This window comes from Lissotriton helveticus, chromosome 3_1 (genome assembly GCF_964261635.1).
Source record: "Lissotriton helveticus chromosome 3_1, aLisHel1.1, whole genome shotgun sequence".
NCBI lineage: Eukaryota > Metazoa > Chordata > Amphibia > Caudata > Salamandridae > Lissotriton > Lissotriton helveticus.
The window spans coordinates 1,135,192,517-1,135,216,979 of record NC_136061.1 but is presented as its reverse complement, the minus strand read 5'-3'; the positions used below and the strand labels follow the sequence as shown (position 1 = coordinate 1,135,216,979).

The following is a 24,463-nucleotide window of genomic DNA, read 5'->3' as shown; positions in this document are numbered from 1 at the left end:
CCAAGGCTGTCCAGCTCCTCTTTTATCCATCCCCCACACACTTCGCCCCCACGATTAAATCTTGCATGTTTTATACCCCCTGCTCCCTGCTTTTGTGACTGTTTTCATTACACTTTCTTAAACTTATTTTCCACTTCTCTGCCTTTTTCTCTTGTTCTGAGTCAGTCTGATGATGAAAATTAAGTCTGGGTTCCGAAAAATGAGCGCCGGTGGGTCCCACCTGCAGCCCGCGGAGCATATTAAACACTACTGTAACATCCGTCAAAACATGAGCTTCAAAAACTATAATGCACAAAATGGTCAACAAATATTCAAACCCAAAAATAGGCATGTAGATCGAATTCCTGGGCTCTCGGTTCAACTCACTGGCGTTCCACTACTTCCCTTTATTAATGATTGGGGTAACGTGCTGGTTTTCATTTTACATTTCTCCAGTATTTGGAACAACATGTGACATTGTTCAAGCGTGGCCACAGCCCTGCATTCAGAAATGGTGAGCTCCAAGGGCACCCCAAAAGTTTCTATAAGGTAACAAACGCGAAGAGATGGCCTGCCTACAAGAAGCGCCCGGGATAGAGTGTCCAGCTTTTGAAAAGATATCCAGGGATTTTCCTGAGACTAGTGGGCAGGTGTGGCTGAATTTCCTCCCGTCCTAGGCTCACGTTCTCAGTAATGGCATTTTCGAGAGTCGACATTGAAAAACATATATAAAAGTAATTTCCATGTTTCGCTGGTCATTATTTAGAAACAGCTGTTGTTGACTGGTGTCGAGTGGCGCATTTTAAGAGAATACAATATATTTCCTAACTATTCTAGACTTGTGGCCACGCTGTAAACGATAGCATCCCTGATCCTGTTGGGGTACTGCGGACAGGCAGACATTTCGAAAGTTGGGATAAGATAAGTCCTTTAATCGTGTGTCCTGAGACGCCTCCTGTGTAATTCAAGGACCCACACTCAAGTACAGGAACAGCTGTCTGGGTGACGAAAGGCTGCATCAGCACCAGTGTTCCTGCAGACACATCTTCCACAAAGCTGCAGGAGTTTAGAGCAGATGCTGGGATCAGGGCACCTTTACACACGTTTGTGCAAATGTGTGCAGAATTGCACAAACAGTTGATATTGCAGAAATGTTCCATTTCTTATCACCCTTGGAACACATGAATAGGTGGGTTGTGCAGTGCAGCTCATCCGCAATAGTGCCGACCCCTAAATGAATCGGTCAGCAGCCGGCTCTATGATCAGCCATTTAAGTACCAGATTGAATATCTTTTGGTTCTTTTTAGTTCAGGCTTGACAACCTCAGCTGTTGCCAGACATTATGTGATCAACACTACCAGGAGAGGGTCTATGGCTCCTCCCACGTGTGGGTAGCAGTGTTTACACAATTTTATTTATTTATTTATTTTATTTTATTTTGAAAGTTTTATATAGCGCGAACAAGATCTTTGCAGATATCGGAGCGCTTTACAGAGAAAAAAAAACAAGGGGTAGGAAAACAAGAGAGTGATTAACAGACTTTTGAGCACAGAATAGTTGTAGGTAATAAATGAGTAGCAAAATAGGGTAGGTACATGAAGGAGCATAGTCAATCAGATAAACAAATAGTACAAATAGACAATCAGATAAACAAATAGTACAAATAGACAATCAGACAAACAAATAGTACAAATAGGTGCAGAGTCTCAAATAGATCCAAAGTAAAAGTTCAGGTGAATTTAGCCATGAGGATAGCTTTTACTTCTTTCTTAAAAAATGCAGTGGAGGAGATAAGCCTGGTTTCTGGAGGGAGTGTATTCCAGATCCTGGGTGCCATTCCTGAAAAGGAGCGTTTATATGTTTTTTCCTTCCGGAATCTTCGAGGTTTCAGAAGAAGATTTTTTGTGCTTCTAGTGGATTGGGCAGACAATGTTTGTTCTTCTGAAAGAGTGCTTGCATTGTATGAATGATTTGACAAAAGTGCTTTGAAACAGCCATTAGGAGTGTTAAGCAATTTAAACTAAATTGAAGGTTAGGCTATGAGCAGCATTTTTTTATTTAAATGACCTTCATCGTATCTTTGGAAAGATATTTAAAAGGATGCAATAGGAACCAAGCGACTTCCGTTAATAACAAACCCGCTGCGAGTCCTTGATTCAGTGCTGAGTGCAAAATGATAATAGTTGTACTATGACAAGTCGTTTTGGCTTCGGCTTATGATGCTCTCCAGTAGCAATGAGATTAGCGAAGAAGAAGCGTAGCAGACCGCGGTGACTGCCAATCCCTCCGTTTAATAATACCTGACAGGGCGGCTAAGGTTGGATTACCCTTTAATGAATACGTTAATGATGAACGTGTTCTGAGGCCCTCTCTAAATAAAATGTCCTCCAGTGTGCAGAAACGCATTACTCATGTGGCCTACGATTGGAGGCTATGTGGCGGCGAGCTGCTTGCTGCGCACACCAATAAAGGTAGCTAGAAAGCTAAAAGGCAGGGAAGTGGTTAGGCTGATGAGATGTCCAGCGATGAGCACAGCCTGCCACAGGAGTATTACAGTAGGTCAGTTTCCTCCATTTGGGAATGACCACTTAGCACAAGACCATAGGAATTCTTTGTGAGCCTCTCCGTCTGAAATTCAAGTTGACAAAGATTTTTATTCGAAATACTTCCTGACAGATAGATAGATTTTTGGAACTAAGGGCCAATTCACTAGTCAGAGGTATGCCCCTGATAAACCCTACACACCCCTTTTAACCCCTCCTTCTTTCTTACACCCTCACTTCCTCTGCCACCTCTCCCCAGGGTAAATCTTAAAAGCTTCCTAATTTCTAGTTATTCACAATGAATTCCAAGAATACTCTGAGGAACAAGTTCTAACAGCCACAGAGGAGGACCCTACTGCGTAACTAAACTGCGGCCTCCTCACTGTCATGGAATTGAAAGAAGGGCACATAGTGAGTAGAAAGGATCATTAATGGTTGTCATTGCCAAGCAGCATATGAACAGCATATGAGGCCTTAGTGTCCTCCGTAACATGGCCATAGCTGCCAGAAGGTACGCTTGACGTTACCGTTCCTCCTGCATGTTGCTGTTCCGAATTTTAACCCATTCCGTGCTCCTGTCGGCCGAGAGGGAGCACTACCTGGCTGGTGCTGCGAATTACCGTTGTCTGACGCAGCCCCGCCCCTTTGTTCGAACGTTCCGCACTGGTGCGGAACGTTCGAAGCAGCTATGTGGTTAAGACAAATCCGAAAGGCTAGAATGTAGACAAGCGAATTAGTGTCCACATTCCAAGCTTTCAGATTGACTGGGGCAATCCCCGAATTCCGTTGAAGATGTTATAGAATAGATTGTTTTCAGCGAAACATTGTAAAGAATCATCAACCATTTTTGAAGACCCGAAGAATCATCTAAAGTTTGTGTAAAACTATAAACCTGTAAACATGTCATGCCCCAACTCTCTCTACTTGTTTCCATTGTATGTATACACTTTTCCTCTAAATTCGTTATCTCAGTGTCATAATAAATACGCTATGTGAAAGCAAAATAGTGACCAAGATATTGGAATATAATTGGAGTACAAAACAGTCTCCTCATATTTTATATGTGAAATAATTTATTTTTTAAACTAATGAATTAAATAGTGCCAAAATAAAATTCATGTGTTAAATACAAAACTCCAGGTATCCATATTTAAAATGCAAGAGCAAACTATCTTTGGAGTACATTTGTCCAGCATACTTCCTGTCTGAAGCATTTACTGGAGTTAGAACTCAAAAATATTTTTGAACTTGAATGCACAAAACTTGCACTTTAAAGAGGAGGCAGTGGTTATCACTGCAGTTCTGCCATTTTAAGGTCTTGGCCGAGACAACGCATACACGGTCACTTGCAAACATTTTTTTACCTAAAATAAGTATCAAAAAAGGCTTGGAGATCACCCAATATTTACCATTGGTTGGCCCCATCTTCTCTTATTTGCTGGCTCCTGATTGGTCGAACTCTGGACGGCGGCTCCGCCAGAGCCTGGAGGAAGTGATTTGCATCGGTACGCTACCCTGATATCAAGATATCCTTACGATCTGCTGCGGTGACCGGTATGAATCCCTAATTCTAGGCCGCAGTGTTTGAACTGTATTCCCAGGAGTGGCATCCCTGACCATTTCCATCCGTCTCGCGGATTGCTGTTTCAAATTCTTGATAAGGGCCGACCTGGAGTTGTATCCTTCCATCTTGGAGTTTGAACTATATTTAGGGCAATCGGCCTTTTTCCCCACGTCTGATTATCAGGTGTGCTGTCCCACACCACTTGTCCATCCTCACGATGATGATGGTGTAGCTCCCTATGGGGCCAGACACCAAAACGAGCGTTGGCGTTGTAACTGTTGTGGGTAGCTGGATTGTTCCTACCCCTACCCTTTGGATGATCACTGTGAACCTGTCATCCGATCATCATGTGGCAGTTTTACCATTCTGATGCACTTGTTGATGTGATGTTAATGTGTTATGTTGGATGAATGATGATGAGATCTGGAATGTATGATTGCATGACTGTGGTATTTGAATGTGATGTGTGGGACATGGCTATTGTATTAATCTTATATTAAATATTGCTTTTGTTATGTATTTATCCTGCAAAAAGTTGATAATGTCTTTTGCAAATATGAAAATAAAAAATGACTATCTATTTTGATTAAATAATTCCATTGTTGGATTATTTTGATATCTGTCCTGGTCCGCTCAGGTGTGTGTTTGTTAGTATCAGGACTCTCTTCTAGGGCCTCGTTGAAACTTTTGGGCAGGTAATTCCTTGTTGTTGGTTGTTCTTATCTCCCCTGCTATACCTGCCTGTATCTTTTCAGGGGTCCCCCTTCTTATTAGTTGTTAAGTCTGCATGTCCTGCTTCACTTTCTCTTTGTGCGTTTGCTCCTTCCCTGAAGCATAGACCTAGTACAGAACAATTTTTTTTAACAGCTTCCTTCTGCTGTTTGTGCTCAGATTGAGGTACTTTTTTTTCTTGAGGTGTTTTCTCGGGCGTTGTTGCTTCCCCCGTTATTGCTTGTTCCTCCTCCTTTGTTTCTTGTTTGCATTGGTTGCATGGTCCTCTCTTCCTCCTCTCCCCAATTTCCCATTGTAGCTAGCTCCTTCACCCCTTTTTGCTGTTGCTTACCCCTTGCTATTGCCATGTCCCCCCATCCTCATCATTGCTTGTCCCCTCATCCTCATCATTGCTTGTCCCCTCTGCCACTCCCCCGTTGCTGCCTTCCCCATTGTTATTTTTCCCCTGATCCTCCTGAAAAAGTGCTATGACGTGGCCAGCGCTGGCTGCAACATATCACATTTTTCCTTACTTTTAATCCTGCTGAACTGCAGTCACGTTGCTGTACACAATGGAAGATACATTGACAAAGCCAATAGATCTTGCATAGGCGAGACCTATAGGCTTAGCCCATGCTTATGTTTCTTGATTGCCTGACACTCTTGTGCACAGCCCTTCACCCGTAACCAGGGTTTTGCAGTGTACCATGAGCCGCTTTTAAAGCTCAGCATCAATGGTGAATTAAATCAATCCGGGGGCTGTAAATGAGGAGGCTCAGACTGTAGGGTGCATATCAGCTGTTTGGTCCCGTGCCTGAAGATGGAATACCTCAAAAGCATTCCTTTGTGTTCCTCCGCATTGCCAAAATATAATTAGCCAATATTATCAAAGAGAGGGCGGTAACGCTTCTCCGGAAGCTAAATCAGAGGCTTGAGACTGATGCATTGTCACAGCTCTTGACAGAATGTAGCTTTAGGGTGCGGGTATGTAGAACACATCTCTCTAATAATCTTTGCATCCAGTGTGTGTGCAATATTAGATTTGGGTTGGCGAATAATAATCCGTAGTAATGTGAACTAGGTATAGAAGGATACTTTTGGTACTAACGTATGAACTCAAAAAGTTCAAATCAGGAGTCAATGGATTCAATGAGCACGTTTCATGCTGGCAGTTGGTGTATCAGCCAACATTGAACTCAAACCTACTGGCTTTGTCAGTGCTTGTTTGTCAAGTAAGCTGAGTTCACGCTTGGGAATAAATCAGATGAGGGCCGAGCATCATCTGTGGAGGGCTCCTGAGAAGAAAATGGTCCCTTTTCCAGAGCATAGCTTATACAAATCCATCGGTGAGAGTTGAACAGCTACTGTCCAGAATAGCTGACTGGGCGTTATCCCTGGCGCACGAGGAGGCTGATATTGACCGTCATGCCGAGGGGAGCCGATTGTTGGAGCCGCGGTGTCTCTTACTTTCTATTTCAGTCCAGTAGCAATTCTGCCCAATGGGGCACATTCCTGGAGCTGCAGCTGTGCTTAAAGTGCTAGGGGGGTTTAACAGCTGACCACAAGAACAGGTCATGAAAATCTCGGATTGTATAAACAGCTGAGAAATGTATGTCAATCAGTAGTGGAAGCATCTTTGTCTGTGTGGATACCTTTACATTCCTAAATCTCTAGTCCGTTGAGTGCAGTTTGTGAAAAGAATCGAGCTCAGACAAACAGAGGTCCTATATAATATTTAGTATTTTTTTTAAGTTTTATTGAATATGATGCGAGGAATGTTGTAGATGATTTTAACATTCAGTGGGTAGCACGACCCATAGCATTGACCCATAGCCTTGGAAATAAATTGTTAATTCTGAACTGTTCCTGGAAATGGTATTGGGGCCATATTGTATGCCTATCTTTGTTTTCTTGTGGCATTCTATCCTGTGAACCCCAGCTGATATCAGTGCTGATATGGTAGGTATTTGCATTTGTACGCCACAGTCATTGTGCTTTTGGTAGTCCGGAGTGAATTGTTAAAAGGTTCCGGACTGCAGGCAGCAGTCCAAATTACCCTTGATGATGTGTTATGGGCTTCGTTCTGGTGCATCGCGTGGGTTGTGGTTTGTCCCATTCGTTGAGCGATGGGTATTTGAATCAATGTGTTACTCTTTGCCATGTCTTCCAGGTTGTCTCTAAGTAATTTGTTCCTCAGCGGAAATTGGTTTGCAGTGGTTTCTTCTTTGTATTTAGAAAAATATCAGATGTAGCTGAGCTTGCTCTCTCTCCTGGAGATCACATCCTCAATTTAAATGTTCCCAAATATTTTGATTCTAAATACGCAATCTACCCTAAAAGGTTCATCAAGGATTGTGATGTTTGTTGCTGTCAGAACGATGTCCATGACCATGTGAGTCAGGCTAAGGGTTGTTGAGTTGAGCTAATTGCCAGGGCCATCTTCCTATTAAAATGATTTACTTTTCTGCTTTGGTGGTTCCTATACTTTTCTGCCTTGGTGGTTCCTATCGAAGCATTAGTCGTCGCATCCGCCTGCATGCGGGCTTCTTCCTTTCTATGCACGCAGGGCAGCTTAAAGACCTAGGAGAAGCACTCAGAAGAGCCAAGGATGGAATACCTGGTTAATGTTTCTGAGCTGATGCTGATGAGAGTACAGATGTTTCTTTCCACCTGCTAGTGCCACTTTGTGTAGAAGACTCCTGGGTAAATAAATCCTGTCACCCAGTTGGGCACAGGGGAAGGGTTGTTCCTCTTCAAGGCTCTAATCCACATAGAAACTGTTATTGGAGTTATGAGGTAGTGAAAAGACCAGCTGCCTCCTCCCACTGGTGGAGTGGAGTGGGGGAACACATGCAACTCAGATTTGTTACTCTGTGGGGACCATTAGTAGGACCTGTTGATGCTAACGCCATAATTTAGTAACGAGAAGCTGAAAAACTGCAGTTAGAAACCATACTCGCCAGACTCTCAATTAGCTTTGATATATTTAGATCTAATATGTGTTACTGTTTTGTATTCCTGAAAGTACATAAGCACGTTTTGGGAAAGCTCATATTTTATAATCTAAAATACATGAGGAAAACATCTTGTTTATGCAGAATGCTGGTGATTTTTCAAAATCGTAAAAATGTTTGACATTTTAAATATGATGCTGTATCTGCATATACAGTACTTTTATTCACAAGAATGTTTGTTTGATGTCATTTAACTATTAATTTATTTATTTCCCTTATATTTAAATTATAAATCTCAATATCATTTTGTTTAATTGCAACATTCATAAATAGATTAAAAAAATGTTTTTAAAAGGCCTTAAAATCTTTCATCGTGCCTGGGTATTCCACGTATGCCCTTCCACTTCTGGAGCATAGATTGAGTCCAGGTGCTGCAAAGGCAGTGCCGACCCTCAGCACGCCTGATGAGCAGGTATATATCCGTGCAGCAGTACTGGCATTGTGCAAACTAGTGTGGGAAGCTCGAAAGTGTTGGCAGTGTACACGCTTGTTTGTGATATGCAAGTTGCTAGTAACCTTGCCTATCTAATGCTTTTTTTTAACCTCTTGTTGGAAGTCATTTTAGGGTTTTGCTGCTTAGAGGTACCAAGTGGTCACGGTGGTGCCTGACCACATTGTACATCTACTTCGTTTGAAGAAATTGGTTAGGAATATGGAGTTTTTTAAACGGCAGAGCCAGGCCTAGAACCGCAGAAGGCTCTTGCCTACTTGAGCTGACGGCTGCATCGTAAGCATACAGTAGTACTTTCCTATGTTCAACCACAAATTGTACCGTAGGCCAAGGGTAATGCTTAGGTACTATACAAACCTACATGAGAATCTTAAGAAATTTTCATTGTAAGCAATAGTTGTAAATTGTCCTCATTAGTCCTAATAGTTTGCAGCTATAAAAATGCAGTGTAAGGAGTATAAATGCTCTATTCAGAAATCAGGGTGGATCATCTGAATGGCTTCCTGAGAGCATTGGATACAGTTTGGTCCATTGATCTGTGTACACATTTGCCAATAGTAATTCAGGCCTCATTGATTTCATATCAGATTTGCTTTGTGGCCCTGGGTCTGTGATGAATGAGTAAAGGCTCCTGTGCTCTCCCACTGGGCTATTTCACGGCACGTAGTGCTTACACGCAGGTTATCAATATTTTATTCATTGGAAGGTCTCTCGAAAACATTTACCAACAGAGAGCGGCAGAAAGTAAGCTGATCTTCGGTAAAGGGTGGTTTCATGAAGTGCTCTAAGTGGCTCAGAGTTCACTTCCAGGGCCATCCTTTGTGGAGTATAATGGTCCCTTGACATGAGAAATGGGTCTGGCTGAATCACTCTTCAGTGATCAGGCCTCAGCACACTGCCCGCCTGTTCCCCAGGCCCTTCCAAACCGTGTGGTTCAAGCCATTGCCAGTCGAGGTCACATTAAATACTATTTCCCCTCAGCTGAGTGCCTGAAAAGAAAAAGATTCCTGAAGCAAATGTAAAAGGCATACATTCAGTAACTGACCCATATGGAAACTGGAAATTATTTGGGAATTATTCTCTCAGTTTCAGGCATTAGAAAGCACTGCAGATTTGCTTGAAGCAACATTGAGACTTCGCCGTAGCTATTAAGTGGCGAAGCATATTCCATTGTAGAATGGATAGAAGGATATTTTGGTGATAAATCTCTCACTACACACCTTTTCTGCTGCCTTCTGCATTCATATAAAGCAGTTATTCGGAGCCGTTGCCAGTATTGTTACTTCACGGTCCCTCCAGAGGTGTGTGCATGCTTCATAAACGCCATTCATGGAACAAAGGGCCATTAATATTGTGGTGTTGCTGGAGCCTGGAATATTGCTGCTACTGTAGACAAGCATCCGAGGATGCCCATGTCCACCTTCATGGGGATAGGGCTGGAAGTGTGGGCTGAGTGGCCACTTTTGAACCAGGGAAAAGAACGATTTGCGTGTCGGTGGTTGTAAAGCAGAAACGGGCTGAAACAGTGGAACAAATGCCCTTGTTAGGATTAATTCAGACATTCAGTCAGTCGAATTTCATATTTCTGCTTAAGACATGGACCTGGTTAGGGCTTTGTCACACTAGAGCACGCGGGAGCTTTCAGGAGGATTGAAGTGATCTAAGAGCGATTAGCACATGCAATGACTTTGCAGATCTTCAGTTATGTATACCACATCTACTCAAATAATAGTATTTGCATCCACAGTGACCATCCCATTCGTAGGTTCTGTGCTATTTTTGTGCTCATGTCCATCTGTGTCTTGGGTGGTATGCAAGTTATTAGCTTGAAGCTAGGTGCTCTGTTATGTGACCTATCCAGGGTGGGCTATATTCACATCTCATCCGATCTCTTTGTTGTCCAATTTCACTACTTACAACGGTTACAAAGGGTTAGTCTCTTTAAGGTAATCCATCCTTTGCCTCTCGCCCTAGGGTCATTCCTTGAAATGGTGCTTTATCTGTTGGGCCTTTTAGCTTTCTGTGATGTTTAGCCATAGGTAACACAAGGCCTTCGAAGGATGACATCTCTTTCAGAAAGCCTACTGGGCTGATGAGTGCAAGGTCACCTTTGACAGGGTAGTACATAGTCAAGCACTAGGGAGAAGGAGTTCAGTCCTAAATTTCTCATATTATGTTTCTTATTTGCAACACGTACATGTACTCTGAATAACATCCAAGCCTACTGTTAGATCCTACATTGTTCTCTTGTCCTGTGAGCTCAGTCCCTCTTTTACCTATTTCTCAAAACAAGGTAGGCCATTTCTGCAAGAGACCCATTGCTTATGGCGCTGAGTTTCAAAGTAGGGCCGACTTCTCTCCAGCCATGTTTTTTAGTCGTTGGACCTCCTCCACATCCAGGCAGTCCTTGGTCTCCGTACAGGCCATGGCTCTCTCATCTCAGGGCCACAGTGAATTAAGATGGCCGCGCCATGTCCCTTCCCTTCAGATACTTTCTCCGGACACCGTGCATGACCATCATGTTATATTCTGCAAAACAACAGAGAGATTGGCACCACATGGGCAGAAAGGGCCGTGTTTCATTGAACACCCAAAGAAATTCCAAAAGCGTGAGTACAAAGATAACCAATCGGGCAAATATATCTTTTGAACGTGAGGTGCATTGCGCATGTGAATGTCATTCTATACAGCATGTGCATATGTGTGCTAATGGTTTTGGCAGGACCGCTTTCAATAGTATCATGAGGTAGTATGGAGAAACATTAGTGGAGATTGACACGTTTAGTGGAAACCTAAACCCTCCTAAAGCCTCCACATTTTGCACATGTGATTCATTATTAATTTTTTTTTTATAGAAGACTTTAAAAGGAGCAGAAATACATCTTAAAGCAAAGTTAATATTACCTGTAATTGAACTTTTGGAAAGCAACTTACTTTTTTTTCAATGGCACCTGCGTCTCCGCCTGGAAAAATACTTATATCATTTACTTGAATCTAAAATTGAAGTTTAACCCCAAGCCTCCTTCCACACCTGAATCCAATAAAAGTTAAATGGCATTTTCACCCTTATAGAAGAGTTTCCTATATGAATATTTCAGCAGGGAAGACTTTAGCTTACAGTGTTCCCTTCATAACCGGGCTCAGCTCAGGGACAGTAGTGCGACCTTGTGTCATTCCTTCTTCCCAGTGCAAAGCATTCTATGGGTTTGGAGAGTCTTCCCAAGCTTGATGCACACCTTTGCTGTGCGTGGTTCAGCCTCTCACTGTGTATTTTAAAGAAACAGTGTTTTCGGTGCACAGCGCTTACGGCTATATAGAACTCTGGTTATAATTCTTTTGATGGGCCTTTTTCTAAGAAAGAGGACTGGGAATAAGATAATAAACCATGCACATACAGAAGACTAACTTTGAGTAGGAGACCAGCGGAGTCTGAATATGGGTTTCTACTGCAGCCAGCACCGTTTTATGTTGCTGCTGTTGAGTATACCTTGATATTAGGTTTTTTTCTCACATACCCAGCTAATACCATATCCATCTACTCTTCGGTGAGTCAGTGTAACTATAAAAGGAAATTCGGAAACATCACGCCATAGGAGCATGCCCAGCTATTAATAAGTTGGACAAGTTTTCTATCTGATGTTAGTCCATGTTCCACTAATCTATTTTAGTGTCATAGTAGCACGTGCCTCTTTTCGACTATGACCAACAAGGCAATACGTGGGCAATTTAATCTTCCAGGATCTCCATCCATATATTCTTCTAATGTTTACAGCTCATTAGATGAATACATTTGGACTATTGACAGAGAGGAGTTGACATTTCTGTACAACCAAGTCATTTTCCTGCTAGGGACCTGTGGTGGGAGATGTTAAGTTTAGGCACCGTAAAATGGTGTATGTCAAACCTTTTGGATAGTGACAAGGAGGTACTTCCAGAATACGATAAGTTCATCAGTTGTTTCCAATTTGAGGAGCATTGTTAAGCAAAAAGCACAGATGTTAGTGCAGCCCAATATATTTTAAATTTACCTAGTGCAGTGATTGCACTTAAGTGTTCTTCTCCCACTTAGCAATGCCACCAATTGTATATCTCACATGATACCATTTAATTTCTAGCAGACCAACATATCTCAAATAATAGGAAGGGAATAGCTTATTTTTCCATTGCTTCATTTTGAGCCTTTCGCCCAGGGTAATCTTGCTAATGAGTTTATATACCTGCTTCCGTTTTGCATTTGGAATTACTTTGCCCTACCAGCGTAACTATAAAGACTCTCTCAGTTTAAGTATATTTTAATCAGAATAGCCTCATTTTTATGTAGCGAAAATTTTCGTGGAGAGGAGGTTCAAACTATTTAAAAATATCACACATTGGTAAGGTATATTCTTGATATTCCTTATTCATTACAACGGATGCAATTACTCAAAATGTCCCTTACATGAAAGCAGATGTTGAATTTGAGGTCAAATCAGGCACCAACTATTCTTTACCATACTCGGCCTTGCATGGATTTTGCAAACTCTTTCCTCATGTACAAATATTTGCTTAATTTAAGTTTTTGTCTTTTATACCATCCTCACTCACGTTTCCTTGGAAAGACATCTCTTCAATCCTAAACATCCGCCTGCAACACTTTGCTAGCTAGCCAAATGTGCACTTGAGTCAGCAGAAGGTTTGCATCAGATGTCAAGTTTAATATCACGAATATTATTTTGGTAACCTCCCCCGCCAGCTCACCCTTCCTGTGAAAATGTAATTGATGTAGAGTTCTCAAAGCCAAATTGCTTCTCAGTTGGCAGAAACACACATTTTTTTCTCTCCAGTGGTTGGCCTTGTAGCATGGATGAACTCTCATCCACTGTCTGGTTGCTGCTGGATCTTAAGCTGACATTAATTGAGTTCCGGTTTGTTTTTTCTTATTTGCTCGCTATCTCAGCCTTTCTACCTGCAGTGGTTTTCAGGTTTGGACTTTTTTGATCAGTCTCCAGACTAGGACAGCTTATTTCTTTCACTTGCACTGATGTGCCTAATCAGATGTTGAGGAGTTAGGAGTTTGGCAGCTTCGCCTCTGCTTTTATTTCAAACCAGTCCAAAAAAGCTTTTGTCGATCTCTGACTCATCAGTGAAGTAAAACGAGTTGTAATTTAGATGGGAGAATAAAAGGTGTTCAACTTAGTAGGTAACCAGGAATTGACTTGGAAAAATCAACATTTATTTTATCCTTATTGCTGTCGAATATCAACCACCATTTTTTTGGGTTCTCTGTGGGTCAGTTCCCCGCCCGGGCACAGGGACTCGTATACCGCACTCCCCATGTAATCGTCAGTGGCAGAGAACAACCCCAGTCCTGAGCATCAAACCAACACGCGGCAATTTGTATTGCACTATGGTTTTGTTGTACTTGCCTTGTATCTCTTGCCTTCAGCTCCAGGATTCCAGCTTGCAATGCTATGGTGGACCTTCATACAAACTGGTGTGGCTCGTGCCACCCACTGCATCTGTTTTCTTAAGGAACTGTTGCATATGTCCAATACAGTACAATGCAAACTTATTGAGCCTACAGCGGCTTCTGAAGAGATGTCCCAGCGCTAGCCGCGGGTGACCGATAAAAAGCAAAACAATAAGATTACAAGGCAAATTGAACAAGAAATGTCTTCACATTTTTTCAAGAAATGGATTCGGCTAGAGCTAACGGAGAACTAGCAGGAGGGAATTCGAGAGCCTTGCCATTAGATGCACAAAAGATCTTCCACCTGTCCTAGCATTGCAAAACCGGGGAAGGTGAAGAATTGGATCACCAGGATCTAATTTTAGAATAGGCCTCGAGTCTCTTCCTTAGGTAGAGGGGATCTTTACGTTCCAGAGCTCTGTAGGCAAAGGTAAGAGGCTTGAATTGAATCCGGTTAATAATGGGCTGCCAGAAGTAGTTGATGGTATGGTGACACAGATAAATATGCCGAAATCTTCAAAAGTAGTCGAGCCACTGCGTTTTGAATAATCTGAAGGCACGGAGTCACATACACCAGAAGGTCCAATTATAAGCTGTTGGCATAGTCCAAGCTTGAAGTCATCAAAGAGTGAGCAATACCCTCTACTCCGAAACAGGTGGTTTACTTTTCTTTGATTGAGAAAGATGCAAATGTGCTGGTTTCAGAAGTGAAAGTTCTGGTACTTAGCTGTTTTACCACTAATCTGTGCCACACAGGCCCAAGAAAAGCACTCAAGGAAAAAACCAGGCCAAGTGAAGCCATCATAAAAAGAAAGCAAAAACAATCATTGGCAAAGCCAGTAGATGTGGCCTCAATGCGAACACTGAAACCATAAACATTCATGAATTTTATTTGCATGCTGTTATATCCTGAATGTATTTATTATAATTAAGTGTCCCGTTAGCCATGTTCCTTGCGCCGCCCTTTGTTTTACATTTCCTAGCATGCACACCACTCAAGCTGGAGTTTAGTGGTGCGATGGTTCAAAGAGGTAGCTGCATGTCATAGTGCGAATAAAGAAGACTTACCTCTCTGCGTGCGTCTACCATTTCTCATAACCACAGCTTTGTATTATCTTTAATACACTGGTCATGTGGAGAGTCAATTGAGTTCTTAGGGAGAATTTGGCCTGGGAAAGAACAAATTGCTTTAACTGGGAGGAGTTTCTTAGGTTAGTTATGGCTGTGTCGGATTACACCTCACAGTACTACTGAGAGTAGTCTGTTTAAGCTACTTAAAGGTTAAGAGACTATTTCTTAGTTGTGTCCATGGTGGTTTAACAAGCAGACAACAAAAACAGAAGAAGTTCGATAAGTAGAATCCAGGTTTCAGATATTGCAGTGGGAGATTGAGTCAGAATCATAAAGAAAGGATGTGCTAAGCATGGCAAACCATTGAAGTTGTTTTTTTTTTTATATTTCTTTTTATTAATTTAAAGCAAAAAAAATAAACAGACATATCGGGTGCCATACATACATCCAATAATGACTGGGTGAATTGGTACAAAAAACAGGATAGACGTAGAGCGACAAATATACTCGAGAGGCTCGCACAATTAAGTACAAAACAAAATGTGCATCAGTATAATCGGTTAACAGTTTAGTTGCGGGTCCTCAATACCTTCCCTCCCATAAAATCGAAACGGCAGGAGAATCATGGCAACCAGATATTAGAGGTTAAGGATCAAAGTCAGGATATTTCGCCAATATTACGAGTCAAGGAAAGACTGAGAAAAAAAAAAGGGAGAAAAAACCATATGGGCGAAAACAATAAACCCATCCCCCCACCCTGCACCCCTGCAAACGGCTATCGCCTAACCCCCAGTAGCAGCGTGCCTGTCGCCCCAACTAACAAGGTTCTAAAAGAAGAATCTACCGAAGTAGAGAAGAGAAGTGGAGGAGGGCATGTTCGTACAGGCTCCCGGTCGCCCCTCCCCCCGCCAGAACCATGGATCCCCAAAGTGAAGTCAAGAAATCTATCAGATAGCAAATATGTATCTCAACAAGGGGATCTTCAAACACCACCCAGCCTTACTATTGCATAAGTTTAGCAGATCCCATGCCCATCGATACTTGAGTCAAACCCAGTCCTTCGATCTCATCCTTGCCCCACCCGATCAGACACATGAGTACCCTCCGGATAAACCACCTCTTCCACAGGACAGTCCGAGTATGAAAAGACTGTGATAGAACTCAATGCAAGACAAAGTAGTAGAACGATAGTGCCGTGAACATCGTCAGGTCCAGAGACTCCCTTCCCCGTTATGAACTCCCAGCGTTGAATCGTCCGCCATCTTAGCGGCTCAGATGCATAGGGAAGTGGCGCAGTTTCATTCCGATAACAATTCTCGTCAAAAGGTTCTGGAGTGGGAACATCAATTAGTCCTTCCATAGTCGGCAACGATCGTAGGTTAAACAATCCCTTGGTGGCATCAAGCTTGTGTATATTGTCAAACACTGGTCAAAGGCTCCGATACCTCACACGATAGGGGGTCTATTTCCTTCATCAGAGTGGCCATATTGGGTGTCTCGGTTGTCGCTGTTTCTTGTAGTGGAGTAGGGTCCGGTCCAATTCGTTCCATCTCAGCCAAGCGCGCCATCATCGTCTGAATGCGGTCGTCAACGTACACATGAATTGATTCAATGGCTGCCAACACAGTTCGTAGCGACGGATCACCCACATTCCGTTCCACCGCTCTTCGATCGGTGTCCATCATGATCGCTTCTTCCGGCAGGCTCGATGTCTCAGAGAGGGACGGGCGATTAGGGAACGGTCGATTGCAGAGGGAGACTTATCGGTTGTTTCGATGATATCGTAGGGCCGCCAACGCTGGCGGAGATCCAAACCCAGCGAACACCAGCAGGCCCGTTACCGGGTCACCGGGAAGGGCCCCCGTCCACAGCTGTAAGCGTTGATTTGTCACCCCTCCTCCGACTTTCAGCAAGGCAGCCAACCATCATCACATCAATCCGAAAAAGCGAGGAAAATTTTTTCTTTCCCCCACTTCGGGAGACCGGACCCAATGACACCACCACAGCTGATGTTGTTGAACTGAAATGGGCCAGTACTCGAGACCCCGGCTTCTGGGCAAATCTAGGCCGCAAACTTCCACTCGACATATCTTCGTCAGCCGAGCAATTAGAGATCTCGGGAAAGCACCATTAATCTCACGGCAGGTTCATACACACTGTGGCTGGGTGCAAGAACAGGATAAATATCAGGATATTCCGGCGGGAGTGAGAGGTCGGCGGAGCCGGGAGCCTATGCGGCCATCTTGGTTGCTAGCGAGGCTCCTCCTCCATTGAAGTTTGTTAAAGTTAATCCACCAAGTGTTGTCACGCAAGATGCTTCAGTTTGAAATTTGAGAAGAGTATAGCAATGCAAGCAAATTAAGAATATCATTTATAGAGTATGTGATGAGCCACAGGGACAATGTGTGTTCAATTTGCGGAATAACATACTGATTCTACTTGTGTGGATTTTGGGGTCTCAGATTTTGGAAGTACACACATGAACAATTTGGCATAGTTAACTTGTCGGAGATACCCTCATCCGATTCATTGCTGAAACCACCAGAGGGAACCTTTGCTTTTATAGTAAAAAGTAATGCCTTTAATGGGATGCCTTCATTAAAACTTACATTATTTTAGTAATTCTATTTTCAATCAAAGTAATAAATGTGTTAGTGATATATCTTTTGCTTTATATTCTTTTTTATGTAGCCTTGGAAAATTCTGTTAGCACACCTTTCTTTTACCTCCGATATGCTTAAGAGTAATTGTCTTAAGGTTTAATTTAATTATCATATATATCTTTGAAGGGAAGGGATGTGTTATGTCCTGTATGTACTTATTATAATTATGTGCCCCACACGCCATGTCCTGTGTGTCTTTCTTGGTTTTACCCTTCGTAACATGGTTGCAGTGTTGATGGCACATACCGTGAGTTAACATACTCGAGGTAAACATTTGAGCAGTTTCTGGACCTAGCGGCTCTGTATAGCCCTGTGTAAATGCATGTTTCTCAATGCACTGCTGTCCCTTTTTGGCAGAATCTTTTAATTGCAAGACTCATGGGAAAGGTGTAACGAGTAAAACTTTGGAGAAACCTGTCATACTTATGAGACTTTTAGCAGGATTCGAAAGGTGGTAGTTAGGCAGAAAATGGCATTGCTCTCAGAGGACCCGTAGACTGAGGCCTGCTTTTGTTTGAAAGCCTAGATGTCCCTTGGGAGTTGCAGGGGGACTTCTGTTGCTTTCTCCAGGCCACAACACATATCCATACCTTGTCAGGCACCCGATTAGACTGTGCATTATTTGAAGGACAGGGTGTGGTTACTCCAGCACCCAGGTGCTACCACTACGCCAAAGTGTCAAGAGGGATTTTGGGTCAGTATTAGACCCAGTTGAAATTGTACATATACTAGCAGAATACCTACATTTAGTGCTTTGTGGAATTTGGGAACATTTCTTGAAATTTTATAACACAACTTTAATAAGTAAGTGTGTTCCTTACATAAAGCTAGTGGGAGACAGGTTTGCGGGTAAAATGTCCCCTAGCAGTGTGTATGAAAAGCATACTGGGTTAAGTCATTTAAGATAAGCAGTGCAGTTACCCTATTAGGTTGTAATAACACTGTATACGTCTCATATTATAATTTAAAAGGAATTAATAAATTATCTCCCACCACCCTGGCTCCCTCTACCTGCATGTCTGTAAATACCCGCACTCCTTATCGAATATTGTTAACCCTAATCACACTTTATACCATACTGACATATTATAATGTTACATTTATTTATTTATTTATAAAGTTTTATATAGCGCGGACTTGACCCAAGATGGTTATCAGAGCGCTTTACATTTAGGATCGTTGCATTACAAGTTACATCAGATAAACACTGTTACAGTAATTCGAAGGATATTGGAACAAAAACGCCTTCAGAGTCTCCTGCCCTGACAGTTCTAAGTAACATTCAGCACGTTGAAGTGTATGACTGGTTAATACTTAAATAATTTCGAACAATAGATCTTGCTCACCAGAAACAAAGCTGCATCCACAGGCAGTATTTGAGCTGCTTAATCCTGCTTGGTCAGGTGAGGTACTTTGCTTTAACAGGATATTTTGTATTTAGTGTGTTTGGTGTTGGGATGTCAGCTTTTTTATCCATAAATATGACCTTAAGCTTCTTTCTGTCAACAGTCTGAATTGGGAGGAGGCCATCTTCCTTTGAGCTTCATGGTTTCACTTCTTATTAATTCTTGGGTGGTCCAAGCTGGAGAGCCTGTGTCTTGTTCAGTTATATACACATAGCAGAGTTTAATCTGCGGCGAATGCACACTGATGAGTCCACTTAGCGCGTGTTTAAACTCTCTCTCAAACAGATTTAGCAGGTGTTTAACATGTAAGGGGTGGGCCTGACTTGAATGCTGTTTTGGACACAAGCCTAGGAATGAGTTTGCCAAAAGGTTGATCTTAGTTCAAACTCCGTAACATGATATCGAGTGGTATCCTTGAAGGACAAGACTTCCATCGGCTACTGCCAAAGTACGAACCAGACAACCACCGGCATGCAGTGTCAAGCTACCACTGAGACATTCTTGGAGAACTTGCAAGATGAAGTCCTTCTCCTAATAAGACACAGTTGTTTCTGGAAGTAAACAGTGTGACTGGCAAATCCATAGACATTACAGTGGAGTGTGCCGAGTGTGTGTTTGCGTGAGCGGCAGAGCCGGTCTGTGACCATGATGGAATTTGAACACTTGGGAAGGTTTATGTGCAATGTTTGTGCTTCGACTCAGTTGAAAGCCTTCTTAGCTCTTTCTGTTTGCTCAGTGCTGCCTGACAGCGTTGTTCTTTTGCTCCCCAGGTTTGCGCTGAGAAGCAGCGCTTTGAAAAATTGATGGAGCACTTCAGGAATGAGGACAATAACATCGACTTCATGGTAAGCAATGCTCAGCGGAGTGTGTGACAAACAGCAGTCACATTGATTTCCCCTCTAATAAACGTGATGTATATGGTCTTTATTTTTCTTCAAGAGTGAAAGAACCCCACAGTTGAAAGTAAATGGCTAGAATGTGTGTCATTATCACATTGCTTTTTGTGGGTAGGCTGGAAGTCCTTATTTCTTACCCCTAAGTAAGCAACAATGCCTTTGCTTGCACTGTATGTCACTGAATTCATTTTAACCAAGCTGGATTAGCGGATGAGTATTTAGTGTTATTATATTTTTGACCTTCAATGCACTATGCCTGTCGTGGATGAGGCATCTAAAAAGAGTCTGAGAACTTTAGAAAATGTATAATACAGTGTACATGTTTCTGCTCTGTTAAAAGGAGCAACATAGAGTCTAAGAAGCAGCATCTCTTTAAGGAATGGGCTCAGTGCTGGGAATATTGACAGGGAACCCACTCAAACAACCCACAGTCTGTTCTCCGCATGGACCTAACCAGGGGTGTAACACAGGCCCCCGCAGCCCACGCGGTGCGGTGGGGCCCCTAGCTCCAAGGGCCCCCTCGGCACTGAACTCTGGGCGGGACAGCTCCTGATTGAGCCCGGAGGGGACCCCCTTAAGTACCGTTCAGGGAGGCCCCCTCACTTTTCGTTACGCCAGTGGACCTAACCATTGACTTTAGATAGTCACCTGGTTCACTGCCAGTGAACACCAATAGAACAGATCCTTTGATACCTATGTTGCAAGTGGAAAGTTCAGTGCCTCTAATATGAGCTGGAGGCAGATCCCCTTGTAGCCATTTTCATTATGTGTGGGGTTATCATGCTTCAGATCCCAACTCTACCTTGATGTCTTAAAGGCAACTTAAAAATGCACAACTCAAGAACAAAGTCGTGCTTAATGCGTAGTGAAGTAAGTGAAGTCATTCAACGCCTAAAAATTATCCATCTGGCTTGACTACCTGTACACGTGTGCCCAAGGGATCCTCCTTTCTTCCTCCTGATAGGGAGTCTAGGAACAATTTGTTTGTCTTTTTGGTCCAGAGTTTTTCCTCGCACGTTTTAATGAATAATTAACTTTTAATCATCGAATTATCGAGTTTTCAGTTCAGCTTCTTTCTCCGTACCATACTTTAACTAATATATGGCCCTGCAAGGAGTTTTCAGACAAGATCACCGGATTAAGATGTTCCTGAACCCTGACAGATAGAGAAAAACCCTCCAAAGGTAGTCACACAGTGATGTCTTCCACTGCCACCAAATATTACTCTGTGTTGGCTAATCCAATTCAATACAGCATATATGCAACAATAATCGAGTAGCTCGGCTCTGGACATTGACCTAACCCATACACTATTTAAAAGCATCACAAATTGTTTCACGTTGTTCAGGCCTTTCCATCAGCCAGCACATTTATCCACATATGTTATCACCAAATTACATTTTTCCAAATGTCCTCCCATTGTCTACAGCCTCATTGCTTCATGTGCATTATAGACTCTATTATATAGTTTCTGAAATTTTTGACCGAATAATCATAGGGTGATTCGTTGTCCTGATTTCTTTTGTTTATTTGTTTTTTTTTACACTGGACTACCCTAGCAAAAACAATCTATTCTAGATGAAAGAAGGACTGTGACATCTGGAGGCACTTGTAAAATACAAACCAAGGTTTTAATGATGGCAGGGTACATAAATTGTACAAGGATGTTATCAGTTCCCAGGAGCTATCTCCTTAAGTTCTGTCTTGGAAAACGAGCAAAGTCTATACCAGTGCCATTGACATTTCGTGATTTCCTCACCTGCTAGCTTAATGATGACACCTGGCTACCAGCGCACAGTAGTAACACTAACAGATCTATTAGACGCAAGTTAGGGCAGCCTCGTAAGTAGTATTACGAATTTGCTCAGTACGAAAATCTCTTTGAACTTTGGACCATGTTTCTCACCCCAGAGGGATGTTGCTGGGGTCTTGCCTCCTTCTCTGCATAGCAAGAAGTTCTTCTCATAATTGCTGTGGTGCTTCACACATGCAAGTGCAAGGGGTGACAACCATCCATACAGTGTGTACCATCATTTCACAGATAACACAACTTGTTGAAAAGACATAACCTAGGTCTTGCCTTTTAGTTACACAAGTTTGACTTTCCAACCTCCAGCTGTCGCAGGAGCACAGGACCCCACTAGAATCGCCTGACCTGCAAATTGCTCTGAGCTTTTTTTTTTTCTACTCCTTATTGGTCATTTTAAAAGGCTGGTTCTCCTAGTTCTAGAACATAGAATTCTCTCATTGTGCAGCACTCGTGAATCTAACACACACAGTTTCGCAGCGTCTTACTGGAATATGTTCCAAAATGAAGGTGAGAAAAACCTTTGATGTCCTTCGCTGCCTTATTTGTTGGAAGTCCATCGATTTCAGGTCAAAGTTGTTGTTAAGCCCCATTTGTCTCCTTTGTCTTTCAGTTAGAGATACTATGGTGGGCTTTCTATTTTCAGTTTTGAAGCTGCAAATCTTTCAGACCTAGTTGAGAAAAATCAAAATCTGATATAAACAAACCCAAAGCCCCTTCTTTGTTCCAGGTTCTCAAGCCAGTGCTGAAAGCAAATGTGCCCGTCTGTTTACATAATAAGTTTTTTATGACAAACTTTATGTTATCTTTTAAACCAAAATATTGCTTTATCTGTTCTTATCTCACGTGACTTCTGTAGAAAAGTGATTCCATGAGTTAAACATGAAAAGGTGAGAATTAAAGTTGGAAGGGATATTTTTTTTCTTACCTTTGGTGGTGAAAAGCATAGATCTTAACCTTCTGAGTCGATTCACAATAATTTTTCTGTGAGTAGATATGATATCTATCTTACGTGCTTCGAAATTTGCACAAGTAAATCACACGAATTGAACGAAAAATCTTTGTGATAGCCAGAACCAATGCAGTGACATCTTGTCTCCCTCCATACCACCTCTATGCGAGACAATCCTGTGGCATGTAGGAGCAATCTAGGCTCGCTAGCGGTGACGCCCTTGGTGTGATAGAACCTATCTGGGTATTGTTCGGTTTTTGAAAGAAGTCTGAAGAGGGCATGTGGGATGGAGGTGGAAAGCCTAATACTGAAAAGGGCTGATATATTCACAGTAACCTTAGCAATAGTAATTGTATCTGATTACCAACCAATTCAACCAATAGTTTTAAATACAATTAATACTTTATTTGTGCAAACAGTTACCGTGGTTTTCAAATGTTACATTTGTATTTTGGGATCCAGCATTTACGGTCATTTTGCTGAATCATCTGTTTCCCTCCCATCTTTTCTCAATGGTTTGCTTATTTGGTTGTCTTTCAGGTGGCGTGCATGCAGTTCATCAACATTGTCGTCCATTCTGTTGAAGATATGAATTTTCGAGTTCATCTGCAATTTGAATTTACAAAACTAGGACTGGATGAGTATTTGGATGTGAGTATCTTTTAATTTCAATCCCCTTTCCTTCAATAGGTGAGCATTTTCTTTATCATGCTTCTTTGTTGACCACATCTTAGAACTTCAGAATCACAATGTTTCACTATTGTTAACTGAAAGAGCCGAACCGGTGGATGATTTCAGACTAGGTCTCAAAACCCAAACTGATATCATCAAACAAAGGAACATTCTAAAATGCCTTTTATTGGTGAGTGCTATCAACATTGGGCTGGTTAAAGATCATTCTTTTTCTCTACACTGGATGGCCTCTTAACGATGCTGAGTTTGGAGATGCATAATAAAAGTGTGCCTTTCGTAGTGCAAGTATTTCATGGTAGGTGTGGTGCTGAGCTTCCAGAGCTCCATTCTAGCGTTAGTGTGATAAGATAGGTGTAGTATGGAGCCCCTTTGTGTATATTATACCTGTGCCAGGAGTGTTTAGGATACAGGTGTGTACAACAGAGGCCACTGGAGCGCTTGAAATACCACCCGCCTTTTCCCGGTCCTTTTGTAGCATGGTAGGTAGAGTGGTGCAGAGGCCCAGCGCAGTAGCGCACTATAACGTCAGCAGACTTGCTTCTACAGGCTAGTATCTTGAATTTACCCTACTTCGACACAACTGGTAACCTTTTTTTAAATTAATGACATTTAACTGAATTTAGTGTACTTTAGATTAGGGTTAACGTGAAGATTAGGACAAGGTTTATTTAGTTTAGGTTTGGCATAGAATATGGCCTTTTTTATTTTCTACAGGGTTATTGTTAGATTAGGGCTACAGTAAGGCAAGTTAAAAAAATAGAAGTAAATCTGATTCAGGGTTAGATTAGGCCTACTCATAGCTGTTTTGAGAGCTGATGATGATGGTAGTTTGGACTGTTAACCGCATGCGTGCGGCGGCTATTTTTGCGCTACGCGGCTTTTTGAAAAAAGCCGCGTTACATGACGAGCTGAGCTCGTCATCAGCGTGCGAGCGGCACAACTCATGACGAGCTCAGCTCGTCATGAGCGCCGAAGGGGTTAATCAATCAGGGTTTTTTTAAGGCGCACTACTCAACTGCGAGGGTCTTAAGTCGCTGGGATGTCAACATAGTTGTGATTTGAGTATACGGAAGATAACATCAAAGTAATGGCTTAGCTAGGTGAAATTATTGAAGTGATGGTATTTCACAGTAATGGTCGTTGAGGTAATGGTACCTATGACATAAACATTGTCATAAGTATTTTCTGGCACTGGCAGTGTCATGGTTGGTTTGATGCAAACCAAGTGTGCATTAAATATAAAATTTTCTTTTGTGGCACAAGC

At 42.2% G+C, this 24,463-nt stretch overlaps 1 protein-coding gene across 9 annotated transcripts in view; it reads left to right on the top strand.

Moving 5' to 3' along the window:
- FMNL2 (formin like 2) overlaps positions 1–24,463 on the top strand; it is a 569,063-nt gene that overhangs the window by 446,450 nt on the left and 98,150 nt on the right. For all 9 annotated transcript variants that reach the window (XR_013608767.1, XR_013608766.1, XM_078681739.1 and 6 more), the window contains 2 exons: positions 19,622–19,696; positions 23,047–23,157. Coding sequence is in view for 7 of the 9 variants with exons in the window: in XM_078681739.1 (XP_078537865.1) it covers positions 19,622–19,696; positions 23,047–23,157 (186 nt within the window). In the remaining 2 variants the exon portion in view is untranslated. The remainder of the gene's footprint in view (positions 1–19,621; positions 19,697–23,046; positions 23,158–24,463) is intronic.